We start from the raw sequence: 19,552 nt of genomic DNA, 5'->3' as shown, positions 1-19,552 counted from the left end.
TTTCCCAGGATAGGGGGAGTCCAAAACTAGAGGGCATAGGTTTAAGGTGAGAGGGGAAAGATTTAAAAGGGTCCTAAGGGTCAACTTATTCACACATAGGATGGTGCGTGTATGGAATGAGCTGCCAGAGGAAGTGGTGGAGGCTGGTACAATTACAACATTTAAAAGGCATCTGGATGGGTACATGAACAGGAAGGGGTTAGAGGGATATGAGCCAAATGCTGGTGAATGGGTCTAGATTACTTAAGGATATCTGGTCAGCCTGGATGAGTTGGACCAAAGGGTCTATTTCCATGTTAAACAACACTATGACAGTTAGGGCTTGGCAACAAATAGGTACAGGAATAGGCTGTTCAGTTCTTTGAGACTACTCTGCCATCCAATACAATCTTGGCTGGCTTCCCATCTCAACTCAACCTTCCCGCTTCATCCCAATTTCCCAAGGAAACACAAATCTGTCCTTGTCCTGAATAAACCCAACGGCTCAGCATCATGCACAGGTCTCCGGGGCAGAACTCCAAAATATTTGCCGTGGAAAATTTCCTCTTGTCTCCATTGTAAATAACCAGTGTCTTTAGTCGGAGCGTATGACCATTCTCACCTCACTCCTTATTCTAAGCTCCCGAACTAAGGGGAAAAATTCCAACAGCACCAACATAATTGAGTACCTTAAAAACATCACACATTTCAACTAGATTGTCTCTCATTCTCCCAACCTTCAGCAAAATAGAGGTCCATTCAACTCTGTCCCTCCTCAAAGGACAAGCACCTCATGATGGGAGCAATGTTGGATCTTAATTATACTCGCTGTAAGACAAGTAGAGTTCTTCCTTAGGTAAGTGACCGAAACAGTACTCTAGGTGTGGTTTTACAAAGGTTTGACATAACTGTTACAACTCTTCACTCTTGTACGCCAATCCATCTTTAATTAAATCTAGTATTTTAATTTTGTTCCCTAATTCTTTCTAGTGCTGTTGCTGCTTGTTAGCTCCTCATGACATCCATCCAAGGACAGCTAAATCCTTTTGAATACTAGCATTTTACTAGACTTCTGAATGAACCTCTCAAATTTTAAATTTAATGTTAATCTCGCTCTTTGTGCACCTTCTCTGCACCCGTAACTTTGTATTTCTCGCTCTGTTCTATTGCCCTGATGCACTTTGTATGGTATGATCTGCCTGTACTGCATGCAAAACAAAACTTTTCACTGTACCTGAGTACTTAAAACGTCAGCTAAAAGAATATTTAAGTAGTATTGGAATAAAAAACGAAAGAACTGAGGATGCTGTAAATCAGAAACGAAAACAGAAGTCGCTGGAAAAGCTCAGCAGGTCTGGCAGCATCTGTGAAGAAAAAATCAGAGTTAATGTTTCGGGTCCGGTGACCCTTCCTCAGGACTTTGTCAGTTCTGATTTCTCTCCACAGATAAGGCAGGGGCAGGTAATGGCCTGGTGGTATTATCACTAGGCTCTTAATCCAGAAACCCAGATAATGTTCTGGAGTCTTAGTTTCGAATCCTGCTGTGGCAGATGGTGGAATTTGAGTTTGATAAATATCTGGAATTAAGAATCTAATGATGACTGTGAATCCATTGTCAGGGGAAAAACCCATCTGATTCACTAATGCCCTTTTAGGGAAGGAAACTGCCATCCTTACCTGGTCTGGCCTACATGTGACTCCAGACCCACAGCAATGTGGTTGACTCTTAACTGCCCTCTGGGCAATTAGGGATGGACAATAAATGCTGGCCTGGTCAGCAACACCCTCATCCCATGAATGAATAAAGAGGAAAAAACAAAATGCTGCCAGACCTGCTGAGCTTTTCCAGCAACTTTTGTTTTCACTTAAGTATTGGAGCTGCTGTATGTGTACCCTCATCTATAAAAGTCAGTAAGGATTCAAGGTGCTGTATATGTAAGTGTGCAACTCCACCTGCCATCCAGCCTGAACGAGTATGCAAGCAGTACACACTGAACTCAGTTGCTCCACTGTTGTATCTACTTTATAACTTACAATGTGTTTTCTTGTTTTAAATCAACTAAACAGTGTGGTTAGTGAATCCCTGAAGAGTGGTCGATTCTCAGATCAACATCGGGGCAGGAGTTTGTAGATCACAGTGAGAGATACAGGGATTCAGATGAACAGCAGACTGAGTTACCTTGTCTCGGAGTTCCTCCGCCTGTTGTAGGTCCATGGCAGTGTTATGAAACTTCTGAACCAATTCCTGTCTGTCCTCAAGAGCTTCCTTCCGATCCTGATCCATGATATCCAGGAGAGCCTTCTCTGTGCTGGGGAGATTGTTTCTTACCTTTCGGAAGAATGAACAAGAGCTCGGAGTTTACTCCGACACAGTGAGCTCCATTTCCAAGGAGTGATGGCAGAGTTACCGGACTAATGACCAAAAGGTCCATACGCATGCCATGGGGGAATGGCTTAATGTGGTAGTTGGTAGAATTTAGATTCAATTATTTTTATTCATTCATAGGACGTGGGAGTTGCTCACTAGGAGCCAGCATTTAATACCCATTCTGAAAAGATTCGCTGGGCTCACTGGGGCAGCATGATGGCTCAGTGTTTAGCACTGTTGCCTTACACTGCAAGGGACCCGGGTTTGATTCCACCCTCAGGCAACTGTCTGTGTGCAGTTTGCACATTCTCCCTGCGTCTGAGTGGGTTTCTTCCGGGTGCTCCGGTTTCCTCCCACAGTCCAAAGATATACAGGTTAGGTGGATTGGTCATGCTAAATTGCCCGTAGTGTGCAGGCTAGGTGGGTTAGCCATGGGAAAGGCAGGGTTTGTAGGGAAGGATACTAGGTCTGGGTGGGATGCCCTTCAGAGGGCTGGTGTAAATTTAATGGGCTGAATGGCCTGCTCCCACACTGTAGATATACTATGACTCAAAATATTGACTCCGTTTCTCTCTCTCCACAGCAACTGTGTTTCTCCAGCAATTTCTGCTGGTTGCCCTTGAGAAGGTGTTGGTGAGCTGCATTCTTAAACTGCTGCAGTCAATTTGGTGTAGATAAACTCTCAATGCCATTAGGGAGAGAGTTCCAGGGTTTTGACCCAGCCACAGTGAAGGGAGGACAACGCATTTCCAAATCAGGATGGTGAGTGACTTGGAGAGGAACTTGCAGAGGGTGGTGTTCCCATGTATCTGCTGCCCTTGTCCTTCTAGATGGAAGGGGTCGTGGGTTTGGAAGGTGCTGTCTGAGGATCTTTGGTGAATTTCTGCAGTGCATCTTGTAGATAGTACACACTGCTGCTACTGAGTGTTGGTGGTAGATACGGTGCCAATCAAACAGGTTACTTTGACCTGGATGGTGTCAAGCTTCTTGAGTGTTGTTGGGGCTGCACCCATCCAGGCAAGTGGGGAGTATTCCATCCCACTCCTGACTTGTGCCTTGTAGATGGTGGGACAGACTTTGGGGAGTCAGGAGGTGAGTTAGTATTCCTAGCCTCTGATCTGCTCGTGTTACCACAGTATTAATATGGCGAGTCCAGTTCAGTTTCGGGTCAAAGGTAACCCTTGGGATGCTGATTAAAATGAATCAAACAATATCTCCATAAGGATGCTCCCTCAATCAGCTGCAATTACAATTATAGTCTATTTGACCAGGGAAATGATCAGAGCACAGGCCCAGCTGGATACAGTCAGCGTCAGCACATGTTCACTTCCCATTGAGGTCATTACAGTGAACATGGAATTTGGTTGTGGTCCTTCTCATTCACAGGGGAATGTGGAGTTGCTGACCACACTGGAGTTAAGTGTCAGACCTGAGCCACATTCTTTAGTACTTACAGCTGTAGCTCAGTGAGTAACGCTGCTACCACTTAAACCCAAAGGCTATGAGTTCATGTCCTGCTCTCAATCTTGCCTGACACTGCGTTGCAGTAAGATCCGGAAATCGGAGCAGGACAAGATCATTCAGCCTTTTCCACCAGTCAGTGTATTGACGTCTCATACAACTGTGACCTCAAGACCATTTTCCTGTTTCTTCCTTTCTAATTCCTTTAGGGGAGGTAGAACATTTAAAGATTCATGACAGGAGAACTCCTCTTTATCTCTGTCTTAAGCGAGGGACCACCACTCTCCCCTTGAAACTGTGACCCTCCCTCCCAGACATGGATTTTCCCCTTTGCTGGGGTACGTTCTCCCAGTATTTACCCTGTCTGGGCCCTCAGAACCTTTTATGTCCCAATAAGATTAAAAACTTTGCAGCAAATGGAGTGACGTTCACATCCTGTCGATTTCCCCATATCGAAGCTAATTACCTGCACAAAGTGTTGGAGCTCATAGACTGTGGTCTGTAACTGGTCATTGTCATGCTGCAGTTGTATGATGCTCTGTCTGCTCGGCATGTTCTCCATGTCTTTCTTCAGCTTGTGGGAGAGATTGCGGGCCATCAGACACTCCTCCTCGATTCCGTACAGTTTGCATCTCAACTGGTCAGTCTGGAAGAGAACTCAACAGGTTACACAAAGGTAAAGTCACCCCTGGCCTGACTCTTAGTCGAAAGACCAACAGCAACATGTGGTGTCCAACTCCCAGCTGACATTAATGCTCGACAAGTCAAGTGAAACCTGTCTTGTGGACTCTAAGTTTTGCTCTTAAAGGAAAAAATCTGTGGCGGTATGTTACTGAACACATTCACAAGAGTCTGCTAATGTTCTTTTATCAGAAAGAATAAAATGTGTCTTAAACAAGAAAAAGATGTGACACTGGACAAAAATGTTGGGAAGTTTTTTTTATGGTATTATGGTGGAAGGACTTTTTATTTCTTTGTTTTTCTAATTTATTCCTACGATTTTGTACTTTGGAAGGTCAGTAATGTTGGACTTTTTATTTGTAATTTTTTTCCCTAAGAATTGGTCCTCAGGGATCTGTAGCTAAGATGGCGCTGTATATGGCACCTTGTAAACTTTTCACCGTACTCGTGGAAACATGTGACAATAAACCCAATTCATCAGTTTATCTTGCTCAGGCTGGTATATTTACAATCAGGTGGATTCAATAGAATTTTGAAGAAAGGTCCCGACCCGAAAAGTCAACTTTCCTGCTCCTCTGATGCTGCCTGGCCTGCTGTGTTCATCCAGCTCCACACTGTGTTATCTCTGACTCCAGCATCGGCAGTTCTTACTGTCTCTAATTCAATAGATACATTGTCTTCCATGATTTCTTACTGGAAAGTTTAAGACTCCTGCTTCTTTCTCCATTATTCACACACTCCAACGCGCTGACTGACTTCCCTCTGGATTTTTCTGTGTATTCCTGGATGCCTGTGGGTAGCCAGCAGGACAGTTTTGTTCTATGTTTAGTGCTTCAAGCTATTAATCCCCATCTCTTCACTTACAGGGTTGTAAAACCTCATTAAAAATATATACAAACAGACACAACAAGCTGCAAAAAGCAAAAAATATTAAACTAGAACCACTGCTTCCTCTTGTAAAAGCACAAGTAAACATATAAATTAAACTTTGACCATTGTTTTTAACAATATCTATTAACCAGTGGCCAGGAACTGCTCCCATTCCTAACCCTAACCCTAACCCTAATCTAACCCTAACCCTAACCTAACCCAAACCCTGACCCTACCCTAACCCTAACCTAACCTTAGCCCTAACCCCAACCCTAATCTAACCGTAACCCAAACCCTAACCCTGACCTAACCGTAACTCTAACCCTAAGCCTAAGCCTAACCCTAACCCTAACCCTAACCCTAACCCAAACCCAAACTCTAACCATCCAGTAAGAGCACGAGAAAGCTACAAAATGGTGTTTTTTCTCATTTCCGTCATGCTGCCCCGCATATTCCCCCAATCTCTTATTCCCTCAAAGAATCATAGAGTCGTACCGCACGGAAACAGACCCTTTGGCCCAACCAGTCCATGCCGAACATAATACCAAACCTCACTAGTCCCACCTGCCTGCTCCTGGCCCATATCTCTCCAAACCTTTCCTATTTGAAATAACTGCACAGAGGCCGGTATCCAGTCACCAGATCACCCTTTACTTACTTGTACACAGTGAACTAGCATTGGTCAGCCTGCTCAGAATCAGGAGTTGCTGAATCCCCTGTTTAAATCTGTCACTGAGGGCTCGCTGATTGGCTCAGGTTAACAACCCCAATCAGAGTTCTCACAGTCTCGGACACAGTAAGGACTGGCAGATGCTGGGAGTCAGAGACAACAAAATGTGGAGCTGGAAAAGCACAGCAGGTCAGGCAGCATCGGAGGAGCAGGAAAGTCGACGTTTCGGGTCGAGACCCTTCATCGGGAATATAAGATCCACCTGGTTCCAATCACTAATGCATTTACTTAAGTGTCTTTTAAACGCTGTAACTGTACCCACATCCACTTCTTCCTCCGGAAGTTCATTCTACATGCGGACCACCCTCTGTGTAAAAAAATTGCCCCTCATGTCTTTTTTGAATCTCTCTCCTCTCACCTTAAAAATAGTATTGAAATCCCCCACCTAGGGAAAAGACACCAACCATTCATCTTACCTATACCCCTCATGATTTTATAAACCTCTATAATGCCACCCCTTAATCTCCCCTGCTCCAGTGAAGAAAGTCCTGTATTTCTCATTTAGACGGGTAACCTCATCTGAAAGCGTAACGTGTACCCTGCACTGCCTCAACGCTGCCCCTCAGAGTCCTTCCAGTTCCATCCAGTTAAACATTGGGAAAGCTGGAACCATGTTTGCAGTCCGTTGTCTGCCCAAACCAACGACAGCACCACACTCTGGAAACTAGAAGGCACTGTGTTCATTTTGAAGGCGCTAATTTAGCCTGTCAGTAGGACAGCCAATTCTACCCAATGGTCACCCTGTTGTAGGAAGGATATTATTGAACTGGAGAGGGTTTGGAAGAGCTTTACCAGGATGCTGCTGGGAAAAGAGGGTTTGAGTTATAAGAAGAGGCTGGATAGGCTGGGACTTTTTTTCACTGGTGCATAGGACATTGAGAGGCAACCTTATAGAGGTTTATAAAATCATGAAGGGCACAGGTAAGGTGAATGGCAAATGTCTTTTCCCTAGGGTGGAGGATTTCAAAACTAGGGTGCATATTTTAAGGTGAGCGGGCTAAGAATTAAAAATGACACAGGGGCTTTTTTCATTACACAGAGGGTGGTCCATGTGTGGAATGAACTTCCAGAGGAAGTGGGGGATATGGGTACAGTTACAACGTTTAAAAAACATTTGGATAAGGACATGAATAAGAAATGTTGGGAGCAATATGGGCCAAGTGCAGGCAGATGGGACCAGTTTAGTTTGGGATTATAGTCGGAATGGACTAGTTGGACCGTGCTGTTTGACTCAATGACTCTATGACCACGCTCCTGACCCCATTGACTCTGGTGATCACACCCAACACTATATCCCCAACATCTCCCCACAACCCCCACTCCCCCCAACCACCATGGACCTCTCCCGTTCTCATCACCCCTCCTCTAAGGATTTTGCTCTGGGTTATAGTGCTCCTGACCAAGCTGTGGACTGTGTTTATCAACCTGTTTCTGAGGAGGTCAGGCATTAACCCCCTTCCCAGTGTGAAGAAAAGATTTCAAAACCTTTTGAGCAAAAGAAATGTGCACCTTCTTACACGACTCCCCCCTGTAAGTTTATGTTTGTTTCATTCTTAAAAGGAGATATTCTTCGTTTGCTTTGGATGTGAGGCATTCCTCAGAGGGCACACAAGGTGGCGCCAATTCCTCTGTCATCACCAGCTCGATTCTCCATTGGCAGGTTCCATAAGGTCAAACTGGTCATGAAATAAAAGAGCTTCACAGCACAAACTATGCATTATCCATGGGTGCTATTTCTTCATTTTTTTAATGTATCTTTAGAACATGGGTGTCGCTGGCTGGGCCCAGCATTTATTGCCCGTCTCTAGTTGCCCCTTGAGAAGGTGGGGGTGAGCTGCCTCCTTGAACCGCTGCAGTCCTCCTGCTGTGGGTTGACCCACAATGCCCTTAGGGAGGGAATTCCAGGATTTTGACCCAGCGACAGTGAAGGAACGGCGATATATTTCCAAGTCAGGATGGTGACTGGCTTGGAGGGGAATTTGCAGATGCTGGTGTTCCTATGGAAATGCTGCCCTTGTCCTTCTAGATGGAAGTGGTCGTGGGTTTGGAAGGTGCTATTTGAGGATCTTTGGTGAATTTCTGCAGTGCATCTTGTAGATAGTACACACACTGCTGCTACTGAGCGTCGGTGGTGGAGGGAGTGGATGTTTGCGGATGTAATGCCAATCAAGCGGGCTGCTTTGTCCTGGATGGTGTCAAGCTTCCGGAGTGTTGTTGGGGCTGCACTCATCCAGGCAACTGGGGAGTGTTCCATCACACTCCTGATACATGTTATTCACAAAGAACTTTCACTCTCTCAACATCAATTCCTCCTTCTGTCCATCTCACTTCAAGTTTGTGGCCTCTTCTATTGAGCACCAAATGGTCATTAGTTTTTGGGAAGCAGTGTTTATATCTTAGCCTACATTGTTAATCATGCTGAAGGCTTCAATCAAGCCGATTGGTAAATTACAACATTGTCCAGTTTTCGAGGCCTTTTACTGTCTTAAGCCCACTCTCACACCAGTAGACTCACTTTGCACCAATGCCTCACTCATGATAACATTGAACTGATGGCTAACAAGACGAATTCCTGGTAGGTTTGAAGATTTTGGGGTCAAAAATCTGTCCTGGACCCCAAAATCTTTTAAAACATAATCAACTCTTTCATGGGATGCGGACATCGCTGGCAAGGCCCATTCGTAAACCAGATGTGTTTTTGTAAATACCGATGACCGTTTCATGCTGACCATTGCTGAGACGAGGTTTCGATTCGTGAATTATTGAATTTAAACCCCGCTAGCCGTCATCCGGAGGAAACAACCAGCAACACTGGAAATGAACACACTGCACTTCTATTAAAAAATATCGTCATTGTCCACGATAACTGACTAATGGGTACAATTGTAGGAAATTCCATGTCACTGATAATGAGTTCTGTGAGCCCTTCTGTGGCTGATGAGCCAGATCTCCCACCACACATGTGGCAGGTGTTTCCGGGAGGTGGAACTGGTCCTTGGCCTTGAGATCATTAGAATTCCTTTCACTGGTTCCTTTTCCCTACCTCCTCTTGCTGACGGATTGTCGTGTCCCTTCCGATTGGAGGTTCCCCCAAGTCGATTCCTTCTGAACAAAGGTGTCCCAAGCGTTGACATCTGTTTCTCAGGGAGCCTTTCAAATACTTCCATCGTCCTCCTCTCGTTCCAGTGCCTTTCTTGAGCTGGCTGAAGAAAATCCGCTTTGGCAGGTGGATCCAAAGTACATGGCTGGTAGATGGTGGACAGGCTTTGGGGAGTCAGGAGGTGAGTTACTCACCACAGTATTCCTAGTCTCTGACCTGCTTTTGCAGCCGCTGTGTTTGGCAGTTGGATCCGAAGCACGTGCCCAGTCTAGCGGAGTTGGTTTCGGATGATCCTGGTGCTACTGGATCCTTTAAGGACACTGATGTTAACTCGCCTATCATCCCCGCTGATGTGGAGAATCCATCTCAAACAGCATTGAAGTTCACAAGACACATTGGACCAGTATACCTCGTTCACCGGTTTTACTGGTTTATCGGGCTGGGATGGTGGGATTTGAACCCATGGCCCTGGACTATTAGCCAGGAACCTGCTAAATAATTAATCCAGTGACATTACCATTGGGCCATATCTCCCCCATTGACAGTAGACTTAAGCAAACTAAGACCAGATCAAGGTAGACAAACCTGGAAGAACACAGCAGGCCAGGCAGCATCTAGAGGAAAGGTGCAGTCAACGTGTTGGGTATTACCCTTCTTCAGCACAGTCCTGAAGAAGGGTAATACCCGAAATGTTGACTTCTCCTTTCCTCCAGATGCTTCCTGGCCTGCTGTGTTCTTCCAGCCTCCTGTTGGCCTACCTTGGATTCCAACATCTGCAGCTTTTTTTTTGTCCCTATAACTAGACCAAAGTGGGTGAGTGTTCAAACTGGCAAGGTATGCAGGAGACTGAGAGAGTATTCTGTATGGGAACAGAAAGTTGTCAGGGATGACATTATCACCCTGGATGACAGTAACTTGCTTTGATTTTGTTGTTTCCATTCCAGTTTTGTGAGCTTCCAAAGACAATTGTGAGAGAGATAGTAGGAACTGCAGATGCTGGAGAATCCGAGACAACAAGGTGCAGGGCTGGATGAACACAGCAGGCCAAGCAGCATCATAGGAGCAGAGAGGCTGACGTTTCGGGCCTAGACCCTTCATCAGAAAAGGGGGAGGGGAAGGGGGTTTTGAAATTGTCCGGAGGGAGGAGGGTAACTTCTTCAGGTTAGGCATCCTTAGAAGAGGCTTCGCAGTGGGGTTAAAATTGAATCAGAGATAGTAGGAACTGCAGATGCTGGAGAATCCGAGACAACAAGGTGCAGGGCTGGATGAACACAGCAGGCCAAGCAGCATCATAGGAGCAGAGAGGCTGACGTTAAAGACAATTGTGATTTTGTTTTTGTTACTGAGTCCCACTAGGGGGCTCCTTAACCTGAAATCAACCTCAGTTTTAGAAAAGTGAAATGGTTCCTGAGCCCGGGCTGAAGGGAAACTCAGAAATGACTGCCTGGCTCATCATCGACAACGTGCACCAAAATCACGGCTGGTGCTCCCAGGTGTAGGAAAATATGTCTTTAAAAATATTTTAGAATTAACAGGCACAGTGTATTGAAGCTGTAAAAGACCATATGCTCTCTTTCTCTCTCTCATAAGCTAATGCTTTTACATGTATACAAAAGCACACGCACACACTAATGCACACACACACTCACACACACACACACACACGTACACAAACACTAACACGCACACAAACACTAACACACACACAAACACACACACACTAACACACACACACAAACTGACACACACACTAACTCACACACTAACACACACACACACAAACTGACACACACACTAACTCACACAATAACACACACACACACAAACCGACACACACACTAACTCACACACTAACACACACACACAAACACACACACAAACACACACACACACACACTAACAGAAACACAGACACACATACACACACACGCTAACGCACACAAACACTAACACACTAACACTAACACAAACACACACACTAACACACACACAAACACTAACACACACACAAACACTAACAAACACACTAACAGAAACACAGACACACACACTAACACACAAACACTAACACATACAAACACACACACAAACACAAACACACACAAACACACACACACACACACACAAACACAAACACACACACTAACACAAACACATACACTAATACTAACACAAACACAAACACTTACACAAACAAAAACACACACACTAACACAAACACACAAACTAACACTAACACAAACACTAACACACACATAAATCCACAACAGCACACATACAGACACTAAGACACACATAGCACCCACCCACACACAGCCGCACACAGCCACACATACCTCCACACACAGATGAAGGCTGTGTGGGCCAGTGCATTATTTACTCTTGTACTGCAGTAACTACTTTAAACTATGTATTTGTTCTTTTCTTGAATGTAACCTGGTCGTAGCACAATCCTGTTTACGGGTCGCTTCTCTCTCATGGTGATAAGACAGAGCAATGAAGGATAACTGGTATCCTGACTGAAGAACTACACTGAGGCCTTGAGTACTGGAAAAACTGGGTGGCACGGTGGCTCAGTGGTTAGCACTGCTGCTTCACAGCACTGGGACCTGGGTTTAATTCCATCCTCAGGCAACTGTCCGTGTGGAGTTTGTATGTTCTCTCTGTGTCTGTGTCACAGTCCAGAGATGTGTATGTTATGCTAAATTGCCCTGTAGTGCCCCAGCTAAGTGGGTTAGCCCTGCTAAATAAGGGCATAGGGATGGGTGGGATGTGCTTCAGAGGGTTGGTGCAGATTTGATGGACCAAATGGCCCCTACGTGGACTGTAGGGATTCTATGAAAATATTAGTGAAGGCACAAATCAGCTAAAGTCTGCAAAGTTTTTCTTAAACGATGCTGGAATGCAATGTCTCCGTCACTCCAGCAGTGGAGGCCAGTAAAGACGTTAGAGGTGACACCCCAGACATTTATTTCTCTTTATTCCAGAGTGTCCCTGAACAGTATGGGATACGTTCTCCAGTGCATCTGGACAGTGCGTAGAACTATCTGGAATAGGCACAGGGCAGTGTCACCAATATTTACTCGCAACCGAAAAGAAGTTTAGGTTCCCGTTTGTAAAAGTTGAAAATGGGTTGTTGTGTTTCCTCAATGACTACATCTCATGGGCTGTAAAGAGTTTTGAAATGTTCTTTGATCTTGAAAGGCGCGATACAATTTCCTTTATAAATTCATGGGATGTGGGTGTTACTGGCTGGATTAGCATTTACTGTCCGTCCCTAATTGGTCCAGAGCTCAGTTAAGAAACCACCACCTTGCTGTGGGTCTGGAGTCACACATAAGCCAGGCCAAGTAAGGACAGCTGTTAGTCCTCCCCAAGGCCATGAGTGAGCCGAACGGGCATTTAATGACAATCGACAATGGTCACATGGTCATTATTCGGCAATTTTTTAAAATAAAAGTCCAGATTGTTGATTGAATTCAAATGCCACCATGGGGTCTGAAACCATATCCATCAGAACATTAGGCTGGAGCTCTCGATTATGAGTACAGTGGCAACAACCACCACTTTTCATAGAAGAAAGAGGCCATTTGGCCCACTGAGGCTGCACTGACCCTCTGGAGAGCATTCCACCCAGAACCATCCCCTCACCCTATCCCTGTAACCCTGCCTTTCCCATGTCTGAACCACCTAGCTTGCACATCCCTGGACACTATGGGGCAATTTCCCATGGCCAATCCACTCTAACCTGCACATCTTTGGACTGTGGGAGGAAACCCACGCAGACACGGGGAGAATGTGCAAACTCCACACAGACAGTCACCTGAGGGTGGAATCGAACCTGGGTCCCTGGCGCTGTGAGACAGCAGTGCTAACCGCTGTGCCATGGTGCTGCCTATAAAATTCAAATTTCACTACCTGTCTTTGTGGGATTCAAACCTATGTATCAGAACATTCATCCAAGTTCTGAGGTTACTAGACCAGTGACATTACCATATCTGCCCTACTGTCTAGTACAGTCAGAACAGAACAATGTGATTGTTGTCATGTGGTATACTTGCCTTTATTGGTCAGAGCATTGAGTATAGGAGTTGGGAGGGTCATGTTGTGGCTGTACAGGACATTGGTTAGGCCACTTTTGGAATAGTGCGTTCAATTCTGGTCTCTCTTCTCCAGTAAGTATGGGGCAGCAACATAATGAAAAATAATTAAACGGGCCTAAAGCAAATCTTAACTTAAATGAGGCACAGTCAAAGGTATAAAGAAAGACTTGAAAGGGTGCAGAAAACATTTACAAGGATGTTGGAGGGTTTGAGCTATAGGGAGAGGGTGAATAGGCTGGGACTATTTTCCCTAAGACTGAGGGGTGACCTGATAGAGGTTTTCAAAATTGTGAAGGGGCATGGATAGGCTGAATAGCTACGGTCTTTTTTCCCCAGGGTGGGAGAGTCCAAAACTAGAGGGCATAGGTTTAAGGTGAGAGAGGAAAGATTATAAAGGGATCTTAGGGCAACTTTTTCACACAGAGGGTGGTGCATGTATGGAACGAACTGCCAGAGGAAGTGGTGGAGGCTGGTACAATTCCAGCGTTTAAAATGGGTACATGAGTCGGAAGGATTTAGAGGGATATGGGCCAAATGCTGGCAAATGGGACGAGATTACCTCAGAGTACAACGGGACTTCGAACAAATTGGCTGATGGGTCGAGGAGTGGCAGATGGAGTTTAATCTAGATAAATGTGAGCTGCTGCATTTTGGAAAGGCAAATCAGGGCAGGACTTATACACTTAATGGTAAGGTCCTGGGAAGTGTTGCTGAACAAAGAGATCCTGGACTGCAGGTCCACAGTTCCTCAAGAGTGGAGTCCCAGGTAGATAGGTTAGTGAAGAAGGTGTTTGGTATGCTTGCCTTCATTGGTCAGTGCATTGAGTACAGGAGCTGGGAGGTCATGTTGCAGCTGTACAGGACATTGGTTAGGCAACTTTCGGAGTACTGTGGTTTAGTTTCAGATATCATGGACTGGTGGGGCCGAAAGGTCTGTATCCATGCTGCATGACTCTATGACCGTATGTGCAGGGAGTGTGGAGTTAGCCTCCAGGCTCTGTGCTAACATTAAAGGAAGGATCTACCACTCTGGCCGCTCACCTCCAGCTGGAGCTCCCGGCTCCTCGACACAGCCATGCTTTTCTCCTCGTTGAGCTGGGCGTAGCGCAGAGCAAGCAGGTAATTCTCCTCCTTAATCTTGTTCAGCTCATTGTTGTGCAGGTTAAACTCCTCCTTCAGCTTGCTGTAGCGCTCCTGAAGGTTCCTGAGCTCCAGGTGATCGTGGCTCAGCTGCTTGTTACTCTCCTGCAGCATCTCGCACTTGCTGTGCAGTTTATGGATCTCCACAGCTTTGTCCTTCAGTTGCTTCTGCACCTTGAGTGCCTCACTCATCAGGAACTGCGTCAGCCCCTCATAACCTTCTTCCACTGTGGGAACAGACAGAAGAATCATTTCACAACATCAATGGCCTGAAGGGAATCCTGCTGTCAATGTTATAGTCACCCTGGTTCATTGCCTTAATCTTCTACAAGTTCCTTTCAACCCAATGGATTAGTGACTAATGTGGGTGATCCAGCCTTTAGCTGCAACACATTAACATATTCAAGTCCTGTGATCCCTCTGGTAGACATTAGCTGATAATATCTGATAATGCTGATAATATTAGCAGATTAAGGTTAACTGCAGCTGACAGATATTAATGGAAGGTGTTTTACACAGAGGGTAGTGCGTGTATGAAAAGAGCTGCCAGAGGAAGTGATAGATGCATGAGGGATGACATGAGATTTATAAAACCACGAGCGGCACGGATAAGGTGAATAGTCGTGGTCTTTTCCCCAGGATGGGGGAGTCCAAAACTAGAGGGCATAAGTTTAAGGTGAGAGAGGAAAGATTTAAAAGGGACCTAAGGGGTAACTTTTTCACACAGAGGGTGGTGTTTATATGGAACCAGCTGTCAAAGAAAGTGGTAGATGCAGGTACAGTTACAACATTTAAAAGATATTTGGACAGGTACAGGGATAAGAAGGGTTTAGAGGGGTACGGGCCAAATGTAGGCAAATGGTATCAGTTTAGTTTGGGAAACTTGGTCAGCACGTATGAGTTGGGCCAAAGGGTCTGTTTCAGTGCTGTATGGCTCAAAGTCTTGGTGCACATATAAACAGAGGATAGCCGTGACACAGGGAGGAGAGGACGTAAGAGCTGTAAGATTGATTAAGTAAATAAACTCGCACAATGGAAAGCAACGTATCTTGCTTGCAGGCTCAGTTTGTAACACTCTCACCTTCTTTGTAAGAAGGCTGTGGACTCAAGTTCCATTCCAGAAACTGAGCGGAGAAATTCAGGTTGGTGGTCTATGGAAGTGCTGCACGGTCAGAGGCGTCTTTTTTTTGGATAAGGTGTTAAATCGAGACACTATCTGCTCTTTCAGGTGAATGTAAAACATTGTATGGTTATTCTGAAGAAGTGCAGGAGATTTATAAAACCAGAAGTACTGCGGATGCTGTAAATCAGGAACAAAAACAAAGTTGCTGGAAAAGTTCAGCAGGTCTGGCAGCATCTGTGAAGAGAAAATCAGAGTTAATGTTTCAGGTCCAGTGATCCTTCCTCAGAACTCAGAGGAAGGGTCACCAGACCCAAAATGTCAACTCTGATTTTTTCTTCACGGATGCTGCCAGACCTGCTGAGCTTTTCCAGCAACTTTCTGTTTTTGTTCAGGAGATTTATGTTTGGTGGCATTGACAACATTTATCCCTTAACCACCATCACAAAGGGCAGATTAACTCATCATTATCACATTGCTGTCTGTGCACGTCTGTGGTGTGCAAAAGTTGTTTCCTACACAATGTGACAGCAATTCAAGAGTACTTCATTGGCTGTAAAGTCCATGGGACAGGCTTTGTTCAGGAAGGATGCTACACAAATGCAAGTTTTCCACTGTCACCTTATGATGTGCCACATGCTGCAAGCCAACAACACCAGAAACATTTATCACAAGGAGAATACTACATTTCAGAATGTGAATGATGACTGGACTTCAATTCTGTCTTAAATTCAAATTAAATTCTGTTTTAAATTCAAAAAACGTTTTTGTTCAATTCTGTCTTTATGTTTAAGGTGTACAATGAACGTTTTTCAGGAACAACAAGCTGTGTTCCCTGACAACCCTGCTCCCCAAAAAGCTTCACATTGCACACGTACAGAGTCCTGCACATGCTCACTCAGTGAAACACATGGCAGCAATCAAATAAGCTGAATAATTATGAGTGAATGGGGCGGGGTGCTGTACTGGCCGGGGAACTGCACCCACTTGTTTTGCACATCTGCACGGAGAGAAATGCAGATTCCAGTCAAAATTCAATTAACTGTGCAGTTGTTTCAGCTCGTTTTCAACCTAACATTCCTTCAGAGCCCTTTGAGGAACCCAGTGGCGTAACGGTAATGAGGCAAGACTAGTTACCCAGACTAATGATTCACGGACTATAGTGCCATGGTGGGATTTAAATTCAAATAATAAAACCAGGAATTGAAAGCTAGTCTTGGTAATGTTGACCAGGAAGCTATCACTGATTGTTGCAAAAACCCATCTCGTTCACTAATGTCCTTAACAGATGGAAACTGTCATCCTTACCTGGTCTGGCCTACATGTGACTCCAGACCCACAGCAATGTGGTTGACTCTTAACTGCCCTCTGGGATGGGCAAACAAGCCACAGTGTTGGAGTAGGTGATGACCAAATGGTATTAACGCATGATTTGTTAATCCATACGCCTGGGTAATGTTCTGGGGAACACAGGTTCAAGACCCAACACAGCAGATGGTGGACAACAAGGTGCAGAGCTGGATGAACACAGCAGGCCAAGCAGCATCATAGGAGCAGTAAGGCTGACGTTTCGGGCCTAGACCCTTCATGAATTCAATAAAAATCTGGAATTAAGAGTCTAATGATGACCATGAATGCATTCTGGCTCGCTGGAAAAATCCATCTGGTTCACTAACGTCCTTTAGGGAAGGAAATCTGCCATCCTTACCTGGACCGGCCTACATGTGACTCACATCAAAGTGGCTGGCTTTTAGATGTCGTCTGAAATGGCCAAACAAACCACTCAGCTGGAGTAGGCAATGGACTAGTGGTATTATAGGATGGGCAATAAATGCTGGCCCAGCTAGTGACGCCCATATCCCACGAATGAGTAAATAATCAATGCCGTAGAACACATTCCAGAGCCTCTGTGGCTGAATCCCATATCTTGAATCGGAATAAAAGAAGTTGATTCAATATTTCAAATTCATCCTCCAGAATTTCAACCATGTATATACAACTTTTAGTACAGGTAGACCATTGAGCTACTCTGACGTTCAATAAGATCATGGCTGACCCGGTTATGATCACAACACTATTTTCCTGTCTGTCCCCAGCTCCTCCCAATAATCCTTGACTCAGAAATAGTAGGAACTGCAGATGCTGGAGAATCTGAAATAACAAGGTGTGGAGCTGGATGAACACAGCAGGCCAAGCAGCATCAGAGGAGCAGGAAGGCTGACGTTTCAGGCCTAGACCCTTGGAACCCTGGTCTATTGGGATTAATTCCCTTCCTTTTGCAAGCATCTTGTGCTGTAGGAGCTAGCACTCTAACAGTTTCACATTAAGAGAACAAATAGTTCTAAGTGGTTTCTACTTTAAAGTCTTATTAGTTGCTGTGCGCAGTCAGAAGAAGAAATTCTAGGAGTCAAACAGCGCAATTAATAGTGCAGTTTGGGCTTAATGAGAAATCAAGGCTAGTTGGATTGCTCTGTGCAGTACGAACTTTGGTGAAGGTTTTCGGAATAACTACATGGTCAGTATTCAGAAAAAGGACTCAAGAGAAGCTTTTCTTAAAATTCATTCACGGGGCGAGGGTATCACTGGCCAGGCCAGCATTTATTGCCTATCACTAATTGCCCAGAGGGCAGTTAATAGTCAACCACATAGCTGTGGGTTTGGAGTCACATGTAGACCAGACCAGGTAAGGATGGCAGATTTTCTTCCTTAAAGGGTATTAGTGAACAAGAGGTGATATATTAGCATGGATAGAGGATTGATGAACTAAAATGGGATAAGGGAGACATTTCCAAAATAACAACTGTTTACATACAATATATATTACTAACTTGAATGAGGAATGTGAACTTGCTATTGCCAATTTTACGATAATAGGCAGGCAAGTGGTGAGGACGGCATGGAGCAATACAGACAGGTTATGCGAGTGGGCACAAACTTGGCAGATGGAATATAATGTGGAGAAATGTGAGGTTATGAACTTTGGCAGGAAGAATACGGAAGGTCAATATTATTTAAGTGGAGAGGGACTACGGGAAGCTCCAGAAGACAGGTTCGGGAGGTCCTTGTGCATGAATCACAAGAAGCTAGTGTCAAGTTCAGCAGGTAACAGGGAAGGGAAATGGAATGGAGTATAAAAATAGGGAACAAAAACAGAAGTTGCTGGAAAAGCTCAGCAGGTCTGGCAGCATCTGTGAAGAAAAAAGCAGAATTAACATTTCGGATCCGGTGGCCCTTCCTCAGAACTGACCTCAGAATGTCACCAGACCCAAAATGTTAACTCTGATTTTTTTTTTCACAGATGCTGCCAGGCCTCGAGCATTTCCAGCAACTTCTGCTTTTGTTCCTGTTTTACAGCGTCCACAGTTCTTTCGGATTTTATAAAAATGAGGAGTTTTTGCCTAAACTATACAAAGCACTAGTTAGACCACAGCTGCAATACTGTGATCAGTTCTGGGACCCTTTATCTAAGGAAACATAAACTGGCATTGGAGGCAGTCCACAGTAGGTTCACTAGGCTGATTTGGTTTAGAGAGGGACTTAAGAGGAGATGTTGAGTAGGTTGGGCCTGTACTCAGCGGAATATAGAGAAATGAGAGGGGACATTATTGAAACATATGGGATTCTTAAAAGACTTGACAGGGTGGATACACAGAGGTCATTTCCCCTTGTTTGAGAGTCTAGGACCAGAGGATGTAATCTGAGAATAGGAGGTTGTAAAAATAAGACAAAGCTGAGGAGGATTTTCTTCTCACAGAGGGTAGGGAATTGATGAAATTCATTACGGATGAGGGCTATCAAGGCTGGATCCTTAAGTACATTCAAGGCTGAGGTAGATTTTTAATTAGTAAAGAATGAAGGGTTATGGAGAAAAATGGTTTGGAAGATTATCTTTGTTAACCATGGTCATGGTTGATAGGCCTGATCTCTTTGAATGATGGAGCAGACTGATGGGCTGAATGGCCAACTTCTACTCGTACACCTTATCATTTTAAGACTGTAC

At 44.8% G+C, this 19,552-nt stretch overlaps 1 protein-coding gene across 1 annotated transcript in view; it reads right to left on the bottom strand.

Annotated features, from left to right (window-relative positions):
• LOC109931103 (caspase recruitment domain-containing protein 11-like) overlaps nt 1-14,684 on the bottom strand; it is a 96,198-nt gene extending 81,514 nt beyond the window's left edge. The window contains exons 1-3 of the mRNA XM_048617349.1: nt 14,334-14,684; nt 4,275-4,454; nt 2,159-2,308 (exon numbers count right to left, since the gene is read on the bottom strand). Coding sequence (XP_048473306.1) covers nt 2,159-2,308; nt 4,275-4,454; nt 14,334-14,684 — 681 coding nt within the window. The remainder of the gene's footprint in view (nt 1-2,158; nt 2,309-4,274; nt 4,455-14,333) is intronic.
• Between the last annotated feature and the right edge of the window lie 4,868 nt (nt 14,685-19,552).

Source organism: Rhincodon typus, chromosome 37, assembly GCF_021869965.1.
Source record: "Rhincodon typus isolate 14 chromosome 37, sRhiTyp1.1, whole genome shotgun sequence".
In the NCBI taxonomy this organism is placed as follows: domain Eukaryota; kingdom Metazoa; phylum Chordata; class Chondrichthyes; order Orectolobiformes; family Rhincodontidae; genus Rhincodon; species Rhincodon typus.
Note: the sequence above shows the minus strand (reverse complement) of the source record. Positions and strands in the feature narration are given on the sequence as shown.